This window comes from Notolabrus celidotus, chromosome 6, assembly GCF_009762535.1.
Source record: "Notolabrus celidotus isolate fNotCel1 chromosome 6, fNotCel1.pri, whole genome shotgun sequence".
Taxonomy (NCBI): domain Eukaryota; kingdom Metazoa; phylum Chordata; class Actinopteri; order Labriformes; family Labridae; genus Notolabrus; species Notolabrus celidotus.
In genome coordinates, this window is record NC_048277.1 from 10,933,446 (window position 1) to 10,951,425 (window position 17,980).

The window sequence follows — 17,980 nt, forward strand, 5'->3', positions numbered from 1 at the left end:
GAAAGGTGCTGTATAAAATAAAGGTACTAAGTTATAATAGTGATAGTAATAATAATAATAATAATAATAATAATAATAATAATAATAATAATAATAATAATTAGATTAGACTAGATTCAACTTTATTGTCATTGGCATGTCACAGGTACAAGCAATGAAATACAGATTGCATCTGAAAAGAAGTGTTTTAGCAGTAATTAAATAATATATGAATAATACAGTATATACAGAGGTATGAATAATATATATATAACATGAATCTACACCAGTGACTATTGCTACAGGTATGTAGGTATATAGGCTATGAACAGGCTATGATTATGGTATAGTATAGAGTATTAATAGATATACAGTATGTACAGTAGTGCATTGTGATTACAGGAGATTTTACAGGAATTTTACTACAGTATTTACATTTACAGTGTGCGGTATGAATGGATGTACAGGGTGAAAAGGTGCAGTTAATGGTGCAGTGATAGTTATAATGATAAAGATATAATAGATAAAATAATTATATATTGATAGAAGTTATAGTTATAATTATTTCATCTCACTTGTTCTGCCCTTGTACCAGTAATTTGCGAATATTGGCACTTTTAGCTTTCCATACTCTCCACATTCAATGCTGGGACTTCCCACAACTATAGTTTCACGCCTCTCCTGTCCCCATCTGAACTTCAGACTGTTTCCCTGGCAGTCAACTGAACCTCCTCCCCTTCATCCCTCGAGAGTCTGTCTGCAGCCGCTTCAACGTCACTGTTATCGCTGTCTCGCACAGTAGTAATACCAAATTTATTTTTGGCGGAAAGCACGCAACAAACTTCGAAAGCCGACTGAAAGGTTAGATACAACTTGAGTGAATGTTTTCAGCACTTTTCAGTCCTTTTAGGAAAAGACTGAAAAGTTGAACACCAGTTCTTCACCTCTTTTCACAGCAGCGGGCTGTCGCAGTGAGTTGTTTTCAGGATGCATCCGGTGTTTTGTATAGACGGGGCCAAAAGAGGGGTTGATGGAGACCAAAGAAAATGCAGAGTGCATCTTGATATTTCAACAGTTATGTTTATGTTATCAGTGGTCATTAACTTCCTCTGACTACCCCCCAAACTGTATGGAGTACATGTGTTTTTATACTAAAATCTTATTCATAGAGTGGTTTGTAAGAAATTGTAAAACAAAAGCAAAGACATTTATTATATTCTGCTATATTTTGAATTAATAGTGGCAAGCAACATGAAAATACAAATGCCCTAAAGTTTTAGTTTGATGCAGAATTTCTGCCAACATACATAGTTTACTTTCAACAGCACATTCATGTTAATAACTCATTTGTTTTCCTCCTATCTACTGACAAGCCATGGGATAAGCTGAATTAGCTTTGACTTAAATGAAGGAAATAATTCAGCTCAAGAGTGTGACTTAAGTATATAGTAGATAACATGGGCCAAAGCTTGTCAAAACATGCCTCTCAAATGGTGTGAGTCTCTGTTTGATTTTTCCCTTTACCTTTTAACCAGGGAATCCAAGTTCACCACCAGAGGAGGAGGCAGGGCAAAGAGCGGAGCTACTTTTCTAATGCAAGTCACTTCTTAAATTTAAATAGGATTATTCCACCATGTTTGCTTCAATCATCCTACTATGCATCTGCATTGTTTTCATAATCTTTCAACTGAAATCCCGGAGACCCAAGAACTTTCCTCCAGGACCGTCTACCCTGCCCATATTGGGAAACATTTTGAACCTAAGCCCAGAGGACCCTCTGAAGGACTTTGAGAGGGTAAGTAACACTCTGATAGTATTGCTTGTTCAATAAATTAAACAGAAAGGTTTTAAAAATTGCAACATGCCTACACAGTTTCTGTGCTGCTTTATCTGAAAGTAGTAATTTCCAGAGGAGCCCGACACCTCTACGCTAAGGCTATGAATTAAAGCAGTTAGCTGTACGTGTAACTAATAACACATGTGAAAGCTCTAAAGTTTTGGCAATGTGTGCATCAAATGAAAAGGGCAACACAACCGTGCCACCACTGTCTTGAGGAGATTACATAACATGTCTGTACAGAGTTGACTGCTACTGATCTTGGACTGTGTCCAATCAGTGATACAGTCCGTCTACTATGGGCGTTTTCCAACATGCATCAAACACAATGGTTAATTCAAAGGTCTTTATTAGCTAATAATGGGGAGATTTATGGGATGTTAGTCTGCAGTGAAGGTGAAAGGAGTTTGTTTTGTGATGCTCAATGAATCAGCAACCTTCCATCAAAGGTACCGCACCCTGGAGTATTACTCAGGATAAGGATAAGACCCCTCTGGCAAAAAGCAAACAACACAAAGGCTATGTAAGGACACAGATGTGAAGGCATTCTCACAATTTCATAATTATGAGAAGTTATTTATCATAATTAAATAGTCCTCACTGACATTTTCCAATCCATAAACAAAATACAGAGCTGCCTCCTTTAAGAGGGGGACTTCCTGCATTATTAAGTCATATTAATTGTATGAACAATTAAATGCTATTTTTCTGAAGCCACTCCTTTGCATTGTTAGTTTTGCTTTGATCCTGTATTTTCTGTTTTTTGTTTTGGTATCATGTTAGTTTTTATGTTTGCTTTTGCTCTGTCTAAATTATATTTGAACAAATCAGATTTATTGGCCAGTGCATCAGCTTTGTAATATCTGTTTTGGCCATGCTACAAGTCAAAGAGGCATGAGAAAATTAGGACTGAACTGAACAAAGACAGATTGATCATCCCTTTAAAGAGAAATATTCATCTTTAGTGTGTAAGAACCATAGGTATTTGAAACACTGACATGTTATCCTTTCCACTCCTAGCTGAGGAAGACTTATGGAAATGTCTACAGTCTGTACTTTGGACCCAAACCAGCTGTTGTCATCAATGGGATAGAGGCCATAAAGATGGCTATAGTGACCAAGGGCAATGATTTTGCCGGACGACCCCAAGATCTGCTTATCAATGACAGCACCGACAAGAAAGGTAAAGACACCCTAAGCAAAGTCAAAGTCACTTTTTGCCTCTTATATTGTTTGTTTAGTTCTATTCAAAGACAAACTTTATTGTGTGTTGAACAGTAAAATCCTCTTATTTTATCATTATTAATAAAAGGATATAAATGTTGCAGATTAAAGCAGGATCAAAAAGATTAAGACATCATTCTCTGAGGATAGGCCAGCTTGCACAAAGATCCTCTGCCTTACTCTCTGGGTTTTGCTTCCCCCTCCCTTTTTGATCACCCAACATCTCCAACAGCAGATAAAACCAGACCAAGCTGTGCACCAACAACCTCAATGGGCACCCTCACACTAGGCTCAGCTGCCCTGTACCATGCTGAAGCATGATAGATAGATAGATAGATAGATAGATAGATAGATAGATAGATAGATAGATAGATAGATAGATAGATAGATAGATAGATAGATAGATAGATAGATAGATAGAATCACTTGCTAGTGTCTCCAGGCATGTCAGGTTATGGAGCTGTCTAATCATTTCATTTGTGGTAATTTTGTCCATACATCATTTTGATCAGCTGGTAGACACTGTGATGCTGATTGATGACGTGCTTAGGCACTGTGGATTCACCCACGCATAATAAGCTCAGAATAACTGTTAAACCTCTTCCATCTGATGTTATGGAAGTCATCTTTTTTTTACCATCTTCCTCTGACAGAGGTTTATGTTTTGGTAATGTTTCATCCTTTTCGATGGAGTCATGTTGTCTTGCTGCCTTGCTGCTTTTGTTTAGAAAGCTTGACAGCCTGACAGCATTCATGTCTACTGTTTTCTATTTACTGCTATGTCAATGTGACGAGTGGTGTTAGGGTGAAAGTAAAAAAAATCAGGTCACTGTTGTGAAAGTATGCTGGCATAAAAAGTGTAAATGGAGTAGACATTCCCACTTTATCATACATATTACAAGAGACAAAAATGTCTTGTATTCACTAATACGGTCATTATTTATTATTAATTCCAATTACTCCTGTGCTAGGCTGTGATAGAAGCAGCTACATCATTATACATCATGTTCACTTTGCCTATCTGCTTGTGCTCATGCATGAGAAACCGTACTGTGCTGAAGCCCGTCTCTTTCAACCGGGACAGGGCCAAGTAAGTTTACCATTCCTCAGCATGGTACTGAGCACTCACATGAGTCAAACAAACTGGACTCTTGCATGGGCATAGGACAGATTGCCTAGTGTGAGCTATTTACCCTTAACAGGCTTCTGGAGGACCCATGGGAGTTTGCTCATCCAGTCTAACTGTGTTTTGTGGACTTGCGCCTGCGTTCCTTTGGGGGCTTTTGGGGTCGATGGGGGAATATTTGTTGGGGCCATTGCTATGAGGTGTCCTGTCCCTGTAAGATCAAAATGAGATCTGTGTTTGTTTACCCAGTACAAAGTCAGACACATTCCTGATGTGTGTTGGCCTTCCTCAGGGTTCCCCCTTGTCAACAATCCTATTTCTGATTTTCATGGACAGGATCTCAAGGTACAGTCAAGGGATGAGGCTTTTGGTTTGGGAGCCTTAGAATATCATATCTGCTTTCTGCAGATGATGTGGTTCTGTTGGCCTCTACAAGCTGAAACAAATGACCCAAGCAAGCACTGGGGTGGTTTGCAGCTGAGTGAGGAGTGGCTGGGGTGAGGGTCAGCACCTCTAGATCCGATGCCATAGTTCTCCGCAGCAAAATGGTGGTATGCTCCCTTCAGATCGAGAGTGAGTCGTGACTGTGTGTGGTGTCAGTAGTAATGTAGGGCATATACAGTATCAGACCATTGGGGTGAGGAGGGAGCTGAACCTGAAGGTAAAGCCTTCCAAGTTACCAGTAAATCCCCTTTCCAAACCTCACCTATGGTCATGAGCCTTGGGTTGTGACAGAAAGAATGAGATCCCAGACACAGGCAGCTGAACTGAGTTTCCTCTGAAGGGTGGCTGGGCTCAGCCTTAGAGATAGTGTCAGGGCTCGGACATCCAGGAGGAGCTCGGAGTAGAGCCGCTACTCCTTTGCATTGAAAGGAGCCTAGTTGAGTTAGTTGGGTATCTGATGAGGATGCTTCCTGGGTGCCTCCCTTTGGAGGTAGACTCAGAACACACTGGAGGGATTATCTATCCCATCTGACATGGTATGGCTTGAAATTGTCCAGGATGAGCAGAAAGCTTTGCTGTGCGCAATGTTTTGGGCAACATGCATAACCTGCTACACATCAACACAGTTCCAGATAAGCAAAAGAAAATGGATGGATACATCTAGACAGGATTTGCAGATGCCAAAAATTTGGTGGCAAAATCAAAGCAGAGGGCAGCATTTATAGTTGTGCTGCACTGCCTTGATTTTATTAAGTGTGGAAACAAGATTAAGTTTGATGACAGAGATGCTCTGTAAGAGCCTTGAGACTTCTCTTCCTCATGTAAAGCAAGAATGGATTTCAGAATCCTTAATTTTTGCTACTTTCACAGTGTGAAACAGAAATTGCATTTATTTGCAAATACACAGCCTGACAAGAACATTGGCTAGAATCATCACAACATCATGCTCATCTTCAAAGCATTTGAATCAAACTCAATGATTTTAAACATTTTCTCAAGAAACATCTCTCATATACAACAATGTCTCAGCTTGATGTGAAATGTAGTGACAAAATTACATCTGCAGTATGTCTGATGGAAAGTAAATACAACAACTAAGTTGTGGCTGTATTTTGGAATGAGACAGCAATGAGCACACTGAACTGTAATATTTTTTATAAAAACATCACAGTGGATGACTTGTTACTCATTCCATTTTCTTGTTGTGTCACTTTTCCTGTTGTAGGGATGGTTATGGCAGATTACGGCCCAAGTTGGAGGGAGCATCGTCGCTTTGGTCTGATGACCCTGAGAAACTTTGGAATGGGGAAGAACTCCATGGAAGACAGAATTTATGGAGAGATAGAGTACATCATACAGACGCTGCAAAAGAGCGATGGTATGTCATCATTATCCTATCTAATTGCCACTCTTTGCTCTCTGTGTGTTTGCATTGTCACATTGAAGCTAAAATATTTGTAACGTTCATTGTGTTATTGTTTGCTGTGCCAAACTGAAGAAAACATCTGACCTTTTGCAGGAAAAATTTTCAGTCCTCAGCACATGTTTCATAACGTGGCCTCCAACATCATCTGCCAGGTTCTGTTTGGTACACGCTTTGAGTATGATGACGTGTTCATCAGAGAGATTGTTCGCTGCTTCACAGAGAATGCTAAGATAGCCAACGGACCATGGGCCATCGTGAGTTAATGCATGCTTATTATTGTTAGTCCACTTTTTAGCATTTGAAGGACTACTGAAGCATTCCTTACAATCTTATGCAATCCTTCCCTTGTCTACAACACAACTCAAATTTAACATACCACCAACATGCTAAAAATACTACTAAGATTTAAGTCACAATAACTGACAAGTTATCACTAACAACTAATAACTCATGCATAACTGTTATAGTCCATTCATCCTGTAATCATACATATGTAGGACGTCAAATTTTTTGTTGTTTGTTGGCTGGAGGGAAAGTACTGTACTTCAACACAGCAGAGTTTTAAGGAATAAGCACACAAGCTCACATATACAACGCTTAAACAAAACTTAATCGCTCAAAGCATGTTTATTTTTCACCATGTTCAAAATACAGTCTACAGTAGTAGATTCTGAAATGAGACCTGAAATTGATGTTAATATGTTTTTTAATGTGTCACAAATCCTTTGATTGAAGCAGATAACATCTCATACAGTTAGGTAAACACAACAGCCGCTAGATTATGGTAACTTGTTAGCATAGGAACCAGTAGGGTGAGTCTCCCATTGTTTGGCTGTCATCCTCTTCTGCCTTCTTTATATTTTTTCAGCACAGGATAAAAGGCTATATCAGCTCTGTTTTGCTTGTTAGTACACCCCACTTCAAAACAGGGGATAATCATGGTTGAATAAGTAGATTACAGTTTACGGCGGTAATTCGCGAAGAATTTCACACATGTCCCTTCTGCCCTACAGGTGAGGGCAGATGGGCATTGTGACATCACATGCAAAAGTTCAATATTTGATTGTAAATATTCCTTGGACAACATATAAAATGTTAAAACTAAAACATTTTATTGTTTCGTGAAATATGTATACTCATTTAAAATGTCATACCAGCAACACATTGCAAAAACAGCCAAAGTGCTGAGTTTTTTAAGTTGTGTAATGCTAAAAGAAAAAAACACTTGGAGCAACTAATGCCGACTAGTTAAATTAATTTGCAACAGGTTATTAACATGACTGAGTATAAAAAGAGCATTGCACAGAAGCTGAGGCACTGCACACATGGACATTTGTGGACATTTCTAAAAGCAAGCCGTGTTTACTTGTACTTGAATTCTAATCTACTTAACCATCTCTTTTTCAGCTGTATGACTCTTTTCCTATAGTTCGTGGCCTGCCGCTGCCCTTCAACCAAGCCTTTAAGAATGTTGACGTATGTTAAGTTTTCCATTAGATCTACTGTACAATAATATGAAAAAAGCATGAAATGAATATTGAATGAAGGCTAAAACATAACACTGGTGAAAATCACATAGAAAGAATGTGTGTGGGAAAAGTAACCAAAATTATAAATATTTATTTTGTTATTCAGACTTGTCGGAAACTTGTTATTGCTGAGGTAAAAGAGCATATTAAGACCAGAGTCCCTGGAGATCCACGAGACTTTGTTGACTGCTACCTGGATGAAATGGATAAGGTGTGTGCATGCATTTGTTTTTGTGTGTCCAGTGTGTTTCTGTGTGTATGTGGGTTGTTAAGGTCTCATTGTCTCTTTTATGTTTATCTTAATTCATGTCTCTATAGACTTAGTAACATGCTATACAATCTGATTTCAGCCAGTTAGCATCATGTTAGTGTTTTTGCCCCTTGCTCCAAACCCCCCGCCCATGAAGAGCAAAGTTGAACCATGCTAGGTTGATAAAGCTTTTTCTACTGAAGGTCACTAAACTTTCCGCTGATGGTAATGGTCTGGCTTGTTTGCAAGTTATGATACCACTGTTATTGATGCAACTTTATATTCATGCATCAACTGTAACTGACCAATTAATCCAATGTAGTTAGCTTAACTTTTAGCAAGTAGTTAATTGGTTGAATATATTGCTTTACCTTTCGTACCATGCCAGCGGAGCTGCATCTAAGCATCCATGTATGTGTGTGTCGAGGACGTGTATATGCATGTGTGTTCAGTTTTGTTTATCATGCACTTCAATGTGTATTTTTGGCTATGACTCAGGTATCATATCATGAAACTGAATGATTGTTCTCCCTTTAGAGGGGCGAGGAAGGTTCTACCTTCACACAAGAAAAGTTGATCATGTACGCTTTAGATCTTCACTTTGCTGGGACTGACACGACTTCCAACACCCTGCTTACTGGTTTCCTCTACCTTTCAACATACCCTTACATACAAGGTGAGCCTGCTCATGTCACTGTGGTTTTTACTTTTTCTACCACTGCCAAGGGAGAGATATTTGTGTTGTTAAAACACCTGATCTGGAAAAAGCTGAGTCCTGTTAAAAATGAACAATAAAAGCAATAGTCGCAGCTCAAGCACCCTATTTTTCTGCAGTACATGCACGTTTTAGCAAGTTTTGCTGCAGTGCTTGAATTTAGTAGTTTACTGGTCCCAACAATGCACTAATTATTATTTATAGAATAGATGAATGGTAGGCGTTTACAAAATATTCATCCCTCTCAACCAACACGGAGAAAAGCACAGGTGCAAAAGAGATCAGTGACACTTTAATTCCTCTCAGTTGTTTCATTTCAGGGCTGATGTAGAAATCAGTTTCACATGTGCTTCTACGTTGTGATATATCCAAATGTGATACTTGCTGTTTGACTGCAACTTATACCACTAAGAGGCTCCTAGGCAAGTACATTATTCCATTGTAAAGCACCACAACATCTTCATTTGAAGCATTTAGTTATGAGAAAGTTGTTATTGATTCAGATATCTTGTATTGTCTTGAGACCTACTTGCAGAGAGAACATAACAACAATTAGTTGCCATTTACCAGCTTCTCTATTCATACAGGCTCAGATGGAGAGAGTACAAAGTTTTTTACTCAATTTCTAAAGAAGTATCTGCAGCTTATGAATACAAGTTATCATCAATTAAATCCTCCATACTCAGTTAAATGTCACTGGAATGAGAGACATTAAATAATAAGGCATGGTGCATTAGTCTGATGATCACTTCATGCCTGGAGACGTAGCCAATTAGCTCTGCTCTCATGTAGCCTGCAGTTACACCAGTAGCTCCCTCTTTTGCAGCAGCTCCTGATGTAACACACCTCACTGTGATTTAAACAGTGTTGTAATCCTCTGTGTCCCCTCTCTCTTCTGTGTGTCTCAGAGCGTTGTCAGCAGGAGATTGACTCAGTGCTCGAAGGGAAGGATCGTGCCACTTTTGAAGACAGACATAATATGCCATTCATGCAGGTGAGTAATCATTTCACTTTTATTCTGTGTGCTCATGCGAGCCTGAGTAGTACTTTTTTAAAAGCATGACACAAATCTGAATTAAGTAGGGAATCATTTTTAAAATGTAATAATGAATACATTTGGCTCAGCAGTAAAAGTCTTTGTCTTATTTTCAGTGCATTGTTGATGGATCTCACACTGACAGGAACTTACTTTACTGATCTACTTTTATTAAAGTCAGAGATACTACAAACCTGCGTGAAAAAAACATGTTGTTTAACTCTTTCGTGATTCAGGCAGTGATCCATGAAGTGCAGAGGGTTGCCAACACTGCTCCACTGAGTGTCTTTCACACTACAACTAAAGACACAGAGGTCATGGGATATTCTATTCCCAAGGTAAGAAACAGCTGGTTTTAGTTCATATTAGAATAGGGTTTAGTTGATTTCCCTGATTCCAAGTAAAGGGTTAAGGGCCCCTATTATATGCCCGGTGCAAATTGTCTTAGTGTGCAGTGCAAGTGTCATCTTGTACCTATTGCATTGTCATTTTTACACCCAGCGCCCATATTGTGTACATAGCAACTGAACTTGTACCCACCTGGGGTTTTGTTGGTCTTAAAATGAGGTTTGGTCATGAGCGAACGTGACATGTTGCTATCTTGGGTATGAGGAAAGCCTCAAAATGATTTAGGTTTCCAGCTGCGGCCCATGTCCCTATGGAAACTTTCCTCATATAGGCTGACATAATTTATAAATAAAATGACTCTCTGCCTCTCAGTCAGGATTTAGTTTGAGCTGAATTGGCCTCGGAGAACATGGCTGCACTAGCACTCTGTGAGAGCAAAGAGCATGTCAGTATTTTATAAGTAAGGCTATATCGCCGACCTCTAGTCAGAAAAACTAGAGAAAGTGCTGTTTAAACACAGTTTTATTGGTTTTACTGTCCTTAGTTTTAAATAAATAATTCATGAAGGTACGCTGTTATGCCTCATGTGGAAATGTACACGTATATATTCATTTGGATTTGGAAAGTCCCTGACTGCTTCTGCTTTGCAGAGAAACTGTTTCAGTAGTTCTTGAATACATCTTCTGATAAACCTGAACACATCATCAGTGATGTAATCTGGGACCATTGGGTGTTTTGGGTCTTTCAACATCAGACAGCCTCGACCAGGCGACCCAGCCGCGGTTGATCAGACTGCAGCCTATGTTCAGGTGGCATTCATTTGTCCCCATGGTTCTGCTCTCTGGATCCAGAGCCATCTCGAGGCTTTCTCAGCTGCTTCGGTGGTGTTCTTAATGGCTCTGCTCCTTACTGTTCCCGTAATGCCCAGTGCACTTAGGGCTTTGTGGAGTGAGCGCCCCACAAATCCCCTGCTGCCAACCTCAATGGTCATACATCTTGCCTTCCAGCCCTGCACCCGACAGTCGATGACCTGGTGTTCATTTTGGTCTTCCATTCGTGGGCCTCCCCCAAGCGGTCCTCCCATGGCACTGTCACTCTGAGACCAGTAGGATATCTGATCTCAGGGTGGTGCTGACGATGTGCTGGGTAGAATTACATCAATCCATGCAGTGATAAAACTCATACGGTGATGTGTGTGTTTTCTGCAGTTTGAGAAGGACAATGGAGGGAGAGAAATGAAATGAGCCGGTTTCATTTTTGAGTAGAAAGGCTGAAATCTGCTGTGTAAATGGAAACACAACTGCCCGCAGGCACAGCTAGCTCTTTTGAGAGCAGATACACTGATTGATTTGAATCCTGTTCTGCCAAAACACATCTGTGAATATTCAAGTCAAGTCAAAGTCAAGGGACATGACCTCATTTACTTTGCACTTTGGTCCTAGACTGTGGGCCTTAGGTGTCTGCAGTGCATGTAAGAAATGTTCCCACTAGTTATTATTAGTAGTACCACACTTCAGTGATGGCACCAACTTTACATTAGTATATTTGCTGCATCTGGATCTCTGAAAAATATTCCTCCATGCCCTTCTCTTTTTTTTCATTTCTCTTCAGGGTACGCTGATTATCCCTAACCTCACCTCAGTGCTGAGTCAGGAGGGACAATGGAAATTCCCTCATGAGTTTAACCCTGAAAACTTCCTCAATGACAAGGGAGAGTTTTTTAAACCAGATGCCTTCATGCCTTTCTCTGCAGGTAAGTCTGAGTGAAAAACAAACCAAAGAACAAGCTTTTTGTGACTCCGTCTTGAAGATGACTTTGTGGTCTTCTTTTAATGACTCAGGTCCTCGCATGTGTCTTGGTGAGAGTCTGGCTCGCATGGAGCTCTTCCTCATCATGGTGACGATACTGAGAAAGTTCAAGTTAAGCTGGCCTGAAGATGCAGGGAAGCCAGATTACACACCAGTCTTTGGGATCACTCTGACTCCCAAACCGTACAGCATGAAGGTCCAACTAAGGGCAACACAGTAGTGGGGTCAGCAGACACACAGTAGAAACATTGGAGGCTAACCCAATTAACAGACACAATCATGAAATTCATAGTTTTGATTTTCCAAAGAGAGGATGTATGGGTTACTTAAGGTGGTTGAAAGGGTAGAGGATCTTTATTAAGAGAAATGTGATGCAAACGCTAGAACAATGCAAATGTGTGATTAAAAAATCACACAAAATTAAAAATTCCAAAGCAAACACAACCGCAGAAACACACATAAAAAAACATGCTACAAAAAGGTGAAACGACTATGATGCAAAGTCAAAAACACACAAGCTGAAAACATCACCAAAACCATGACACATCAGGACTCTTAGACCATAAAAGTGTGTACAAGGGCTTAATTAGTACCAGCTCCTGTCTTCCTGTTGAAGTTGCACTACTCTAAGATACTTGTTTGTTTTTGATGCATTTAAAATGATTTTAGAGAGAGAGAGAATAGGAGAAAGCTGTTGACGCCTGAAGGTTGGATTTTTCTTGACTATACATGAGCTTTGCTGGCATTTGGGTTAATACTCTCAATAGTCTTAATTAATATGAATTAATAAGATAATATCATAGTATGTGATGCAAACTGTAAACAGCTGTTACTGCATGCCTCCATTGTTGATTTTGAGTGGGTATTGGGAATGCTCTGGTTAATAATTGTAAATCAATATTGTTGCTGTTTGTGATGACAGTTATTACTTATGAACATAGTTGAGACACAGAATAAGCAATAGAGGATATGAGAGGAAAAGAGTGCAGTTAGATTGCTCTTGGGTCGCAATATTAACACATATTAATACCAAGTGTAAGAGTATGTGGTCAAACACATATTGCAGTTCAATCACAGAAAACCATTTCAATGCAAGGTTTAAAGAGGGTCTACTACACCACCCAGCCGGATGTCCCTCCCACACTTAAAACTAATTCTGGTGCCACTGTTTGTGTGTATGACCACCATCACTTGCATCCATGTACCTCCACCAAGTCCCTCAATTTACCTCCCATTTACTTTGTACTGTATTTACACATATGAGACACTTCCTTTGGACAACATCCACTTGGCTGTTGTGTACATGCTACCTTTCTAACCTCCATAGACACACTTATATCACTTTTTTTTACACTCTTTTGGGCACATGCTGTAAGGCCGGAGCTCTTGCAAAACCTTCTCCCTTTACTACCTTTGTAGCGACTGCTAAGAGCCAAAAGCCGCTGAGAGGCTGACGGTGGGCCTAGTTATTGTCAGACGCGCTAAAGCAAAAAATCACTATGCACAAAAAGTAAGTTTAACCTTTTATTACCAAAGAAAGGATCAACTCATGATAAAGTGCACAAACAGAAAATAGGAAAAGTAAGTGATATATAGCTTGAACTGAGCGTAAATTAAGCATAAATAGCGAAAACTAAGCGCAAACCAAGCGAAAAGCAAGCGGTCAACAAAAAGTATGGAGACCCAGCTCACCCCCTCTCTCTACCTGCAAAACAAAGGAACACAGGTGGCCTAAATTAACTCAATAACCCCGTCCCTAACACATGACCCGTAAATAACGTAATTAACTGATCCCACAATAAACCATATTGTAAACAAACAACATAATAACACCACAAACAGTATACAAACAATATCCTACCCTAAACTTCAAAATAACATTATATAGACACTTGAACCACTTCATGGCTCCAACAACCTTTTTCGAATAAAATGCCAATCAGGGGCCATCACCTACATTAGATTATCAGAAGATAAAACGTCAACACAATGCCAACAACACAGGTTCTAAAATGGTACAATTTATAAAAACTATGTTATTTGTTATTTTAAATTAACACGCTGATGCCTGAGGATTGCTGCTAATGATTTAGTTTGAATGTAATAATGCACTACAATAAATGTACTGCACTAGTCTGCCTGATATTATTGCACTAAAATGAATTGAATTATTGCTTTTGATAAAAGTCATTATTGTGCAGCATCCAAAAGTTATAAATTGTTATTTGAAAATACAATGTGTCTATATTGTAGACATACTGCATTATACAGATACTTGTATGTGACACTTGTATTCATTAGTGATGTCAATAGTCTGCACATGCTTCAAAATGACAAATCATAATGCCCCCAAAATAAAAAAGCCCTATAAATATGAATGTATTTACTGTTGTTAACCTGTAAACCATTGATTTTCTCAAAGGATGAACTGATGGCCGATATCCCAAATCAATATTATTACTATGCACATTTTTAATCAAGTCTCTCTTGTTGTGGAATTAAAATATAATCATGGCTACTCTAATCATGATGACCGTCAGGCAGTTTGAGGCATAATCAACTGTATCGTGTGTTACATATATGTGGAATCCCTTTTCAGAAAACTAGAAAAATACTCGGCAAAACTTTTGCAATAACTCTAAATTCAAAAAATCCAAAGCCTTTATCAGCCATTAACAATAAAAAGATAACTTTATTGTGCATCCTTCCTTCACAGCCAGATATCTTTTTTTCTTCTTCTTTATTTTCTCTGAATTCAACGAGTTCTTACATGTTTTTTTTCACTGAAATAACTTTTGGCATTGATTTTTCAAGGAAGGGATCAACAAAGTGTTCGTGTAGACTGGGGCATTGGATGATAGAATACTAATGTGTTGTTATATAGGGCATACACAAACCATTTATTTTGTTCTTAAATTTGAATTAATGATGCGCTTTTTCATATGTGCTTGCCACGTCTGTATTCAAATAATATAACTGAGTATGTATTTTCACTTTTACTCATTAATTTATATAACTCATTCATTCAGTGACATGTATTGACATTAATGGATTTATATGGGATTTTATGGGAACTGATGAGCTTGTATTTTTTTTTAGTGTGGTGTGTAACATTCCTTGTATTATAAAAATGATCTACTTTCAAGAGTTAAAACTCAATAAAAAAATAATAAATAACATTATTAACTCCAATGTCATCAGCCGTCTCTATGCGCGTCCTGTTTACTTGACTGGCTTTACATGAAACACAAACTGGCCAATAAGTCAATGAAAAATCAACCAACACACTGTTTTTCAGTCTGATTGTTCTGGGTTCAAGTCCAGTGCTGTGAAAGTAGAAGAATGAGGCAGGGACAGTACAAGGTTGAGGCAGAGAAAGTGGAAGGAGGAGGAAGGGATAGAAAAAGACTGAGCGCAAAATCGCTTTTTTATTTTATTGTTTAGATTCTTCTTCTTTGTCAAGTTATGTTTCGGGCATGCAGGGGACATGTACCCTGTGTACCCTTGTGTCCACTACACCCCTGGGTCAACTGTGTCAAAGACCTTTGATAAGTCAATTAAAAGGGCAACACATTCTTTGACTTTAACTGAATTTTGGATGTCATTTTAACTCAAAAGTTGCTGCACAGATTGTCCAATGGCCTGGTATAATCCTGATTGACAGCGAGTAAGAATGTTGTCGGACATTTATTCTCCTTTACTTTACTAATCTAGTGTAAACAGCACAGCAGGAGCTGTCGTCATTGACATAGCTGTCAATCATTGTGTTATACCCAATTTTAGCATCAAATAACCAATTAGAATAAATAATTTTGGCCACACCTTTGTCCCTCTTCTCCACCTGCTAAGCTGAAGGCACATATACTGACTATGCTCAGACTGGGATGAGCACAAACACCCTGCTGGCTGCCTTCCTCAGGAATTGTTCACAGATAAAGGGTATATTCATCTATAAATTGTAAGCTTCTTCTTACAGAAAATGTTGCATTCAAAGAAATCAAGAAAAGCACCATGGCCTTCTCTGTTTAACAATTAAAAGGCTTTAATTTTCACAGCAAGGCAATTCAGATCTTCCAAACAAACTTCCTCATGTTTTTGCATTTAAAGCCTTCATCAGGGAGTCAAACAGATGCAAAAGCACAGTCAGCCTTTTTAAGTGGTGTTCCACCAATGGCAATTTTCTCCCTTGTATCTGCAGCATTGGCCTGCAGAGGGTATATACCGTATGCATTCATCACAAAGAGATGTATACACAGATGAAAAAATAAATGGATTATTTAAACTTCAAACATCACATGATCTTATGTGAAACTGTGACCACATTCAGTGGGTATCTGTCTCCTAGTTTTGATTGAACTTGTGTAAAAGTTAACATGACCTGATGGTGGCACTAAAGGAAAGGCCAAACAGACATCAGAATCACCAGGATTCAATCTGTGAACTATTAATATCCACAAAAAAGGTTTAAGAGAGTTAACCAGTTATCAGTATATCTAAAATTTTCTATACAGAGTAAATCAGTGAGTAGGAAAAATATTTTTATTTTATTTAAGCAATTCATTTTATGGACTAACACACTACAGTTGCTTCTGGAGACATTTTAAAGTTTTATTTTACCTCCATGTCTAAAACAGACAACTGAATGTGACAGAGCATAAGAGAGTCCCACCGGTTGAGCCTGTGTGCAACATCAATAAATGATGATCTAAATGCCAGTTTTGTCAAAAGTATATGTCACTATATGATTTACGTCTCCACATGCTTCAATTGATATGATCAGAGATCATAGAGAGATGAAACCTCACTGTAGTGCATAATACTTCTTTGTGGTGATGATACAGACATTTTACAAGGATCTATGTGTTTATCATGCAGATTATTTAGTTTATTTTTTGCTTTTTAATCAGAGACTCCAGTCTGCATTTAGCAAGTGTTTTTTTTGTCTTTTTCTGCTGTTCTTTTTAAGGCTGATGAAAGTGAAGTGAGAGAGACAGACAGAGGGATGTACACAGAGAGGGATGACAGTATCCCAATACTTTGTTTTATACCTGTTTGCCTCTGAAAAGTCAGTCCGTATTTGAAGCCTCCTATTACTCAATAAGTGGAGGCAGAGTGGGAGAACCTGATTCCCCGATGTGACGTAACATGAACAAAAAAAATATTTTTTTGCAACTGAAAACGAATAATGTTTTCCTCTAAATTTGTACTATATGTCTTGTAAAACATGAAAAAACAATTCTTAACTTTCTCAGCAAATATTTTCAGACGTTATATAATAATGTTGTAGAACATTTAATCTGAAAGTTGCACTTTAAGTCTGATGGGGAATTTAACAAACTCTATTTACCCTAATACAATTATTAGGGACATTCTGGAGTACTTAGACTTTATTTATTTCCATTGTATTATTTAACCCCACTGCACCAACTGTACTGTAGTCTCTGGTGAGTTGACACATTTGGGATTTCAATCAGATAAGTTAGCTAAAATTCCTGCAAGTTACTAAATTAGAATTAAAAATGTATAAAAAGAGTATTTTCAATGTTATGTTATCATGACAGAAATTGAAGCTATTCTGCTGTAGAATAACACTTTAACTTTTATCATTCCTTAGTATTTTATTCATTTAAAATCTATACCTTTATGTCACTAAATATTTGAATCCCCTTGTATAACTGCTATTGGGCTTTAGTTAGAAATCTGAATGTTCCTGTACAGACTGACAGTCAGAAATTGGCTTTTCAGTGTCCTCTTTAGTGAGTGTAGCTACCCCACCCCACATTAAAATAACTCTAACCTACTTTGTAAGGTCATATAATGTGTGTGTGTTTGTGTGACTGAATTAGTTAGCTGAAAGCTAAATGTGTAACTTTAGTTGTCATGGTGTTACTGCACAAACAGCAATGTCCACTACATCCCAACATTAATCCATTTATCCTTATCTTGAGGAATAATAAGTGTGCTGTCTTTTCTAACCTGCATTGTTCAGTTTCAGCAGCAGCTTTTAGATGGGGGGGGGGGGGGGGGGCAGTGGTGCATTATTTGAGCTTTTTGTGTTGATGCTGTATTGTATTACTGGGCGGTCTCTTGATTGTCAGCTGGAGGCCGGGGGTAGAGGTGGGCTTGAATGTGGGACTGTGTGTGTGTGTGCTGACGTGGACCTTCTGTGATGGCATTCATTTGGATGACCGGTGTGGCAGGGAGGACAGAGAAAGGATAGCAAAACCAAAGAAAAAACTGAAAGGGAAGCAAAGACT

General features: G+C 38.6%; 1 protein-coding gene across 1 annotated transcript; it reads left to right on the forward strand.

The window, feature by feature from the left end:
* Positions 1-695: 695 nt before the first annotated feature.
* Positions 696-14,913, forward strand: LOC117813846 (cytochrome P450 2F2-like). The gene is made up of 12 exons (XM_034684884.1): positions 696-840; positions 1,515-1,774; positions 2,837-2,999; positions 5,836-5,988; positions 6,130-6,290; positions 7,444-7,512; positions 7,672-7,776; positions 8,353-8,491; positions 9,439-9,524; positions 9,803-9,904; positions 11,526-11,667; positions 11,756-14,913. Exons 2-12 carry the CDS (start codon positions 1,613-1,615, stop codon positions 11,941-11,943), a joined length of 1,470 nt encoding a protein of 489 aa, XP_034540775.1. The 5' UTR covers positions 696-840; positions 1,515-1,612; the 3' UTR covers positions 11,944-14,913.
* The last annotated feature ends 3,067 nt before the right edge of the window (positions 14,914-17,980 follow it).

Coding starts and splice junctions, on each gene's coding strand:
- LOC117813846 (XM_034684884.1), top strand. CDS start 1,613: ATGTTTGCTTCAATCATCCTACTATGCATCTGCATTGTTTTCATAATC. Junction 1,775..2,836: donor CTCTGAAGGACTTTGAGAGG/GTAAGTAACACT, acceptor TTCCACTCCTAG/CTGAGGAAGACTTATGGAAA. Junction 7,513..7,671: donor AAGCCTTTAAGAATGTTGAC/GTATGTTAAGTT, acceptor TTTGTTATTCAG/ACTTGTCGGAAACTTGTTAT.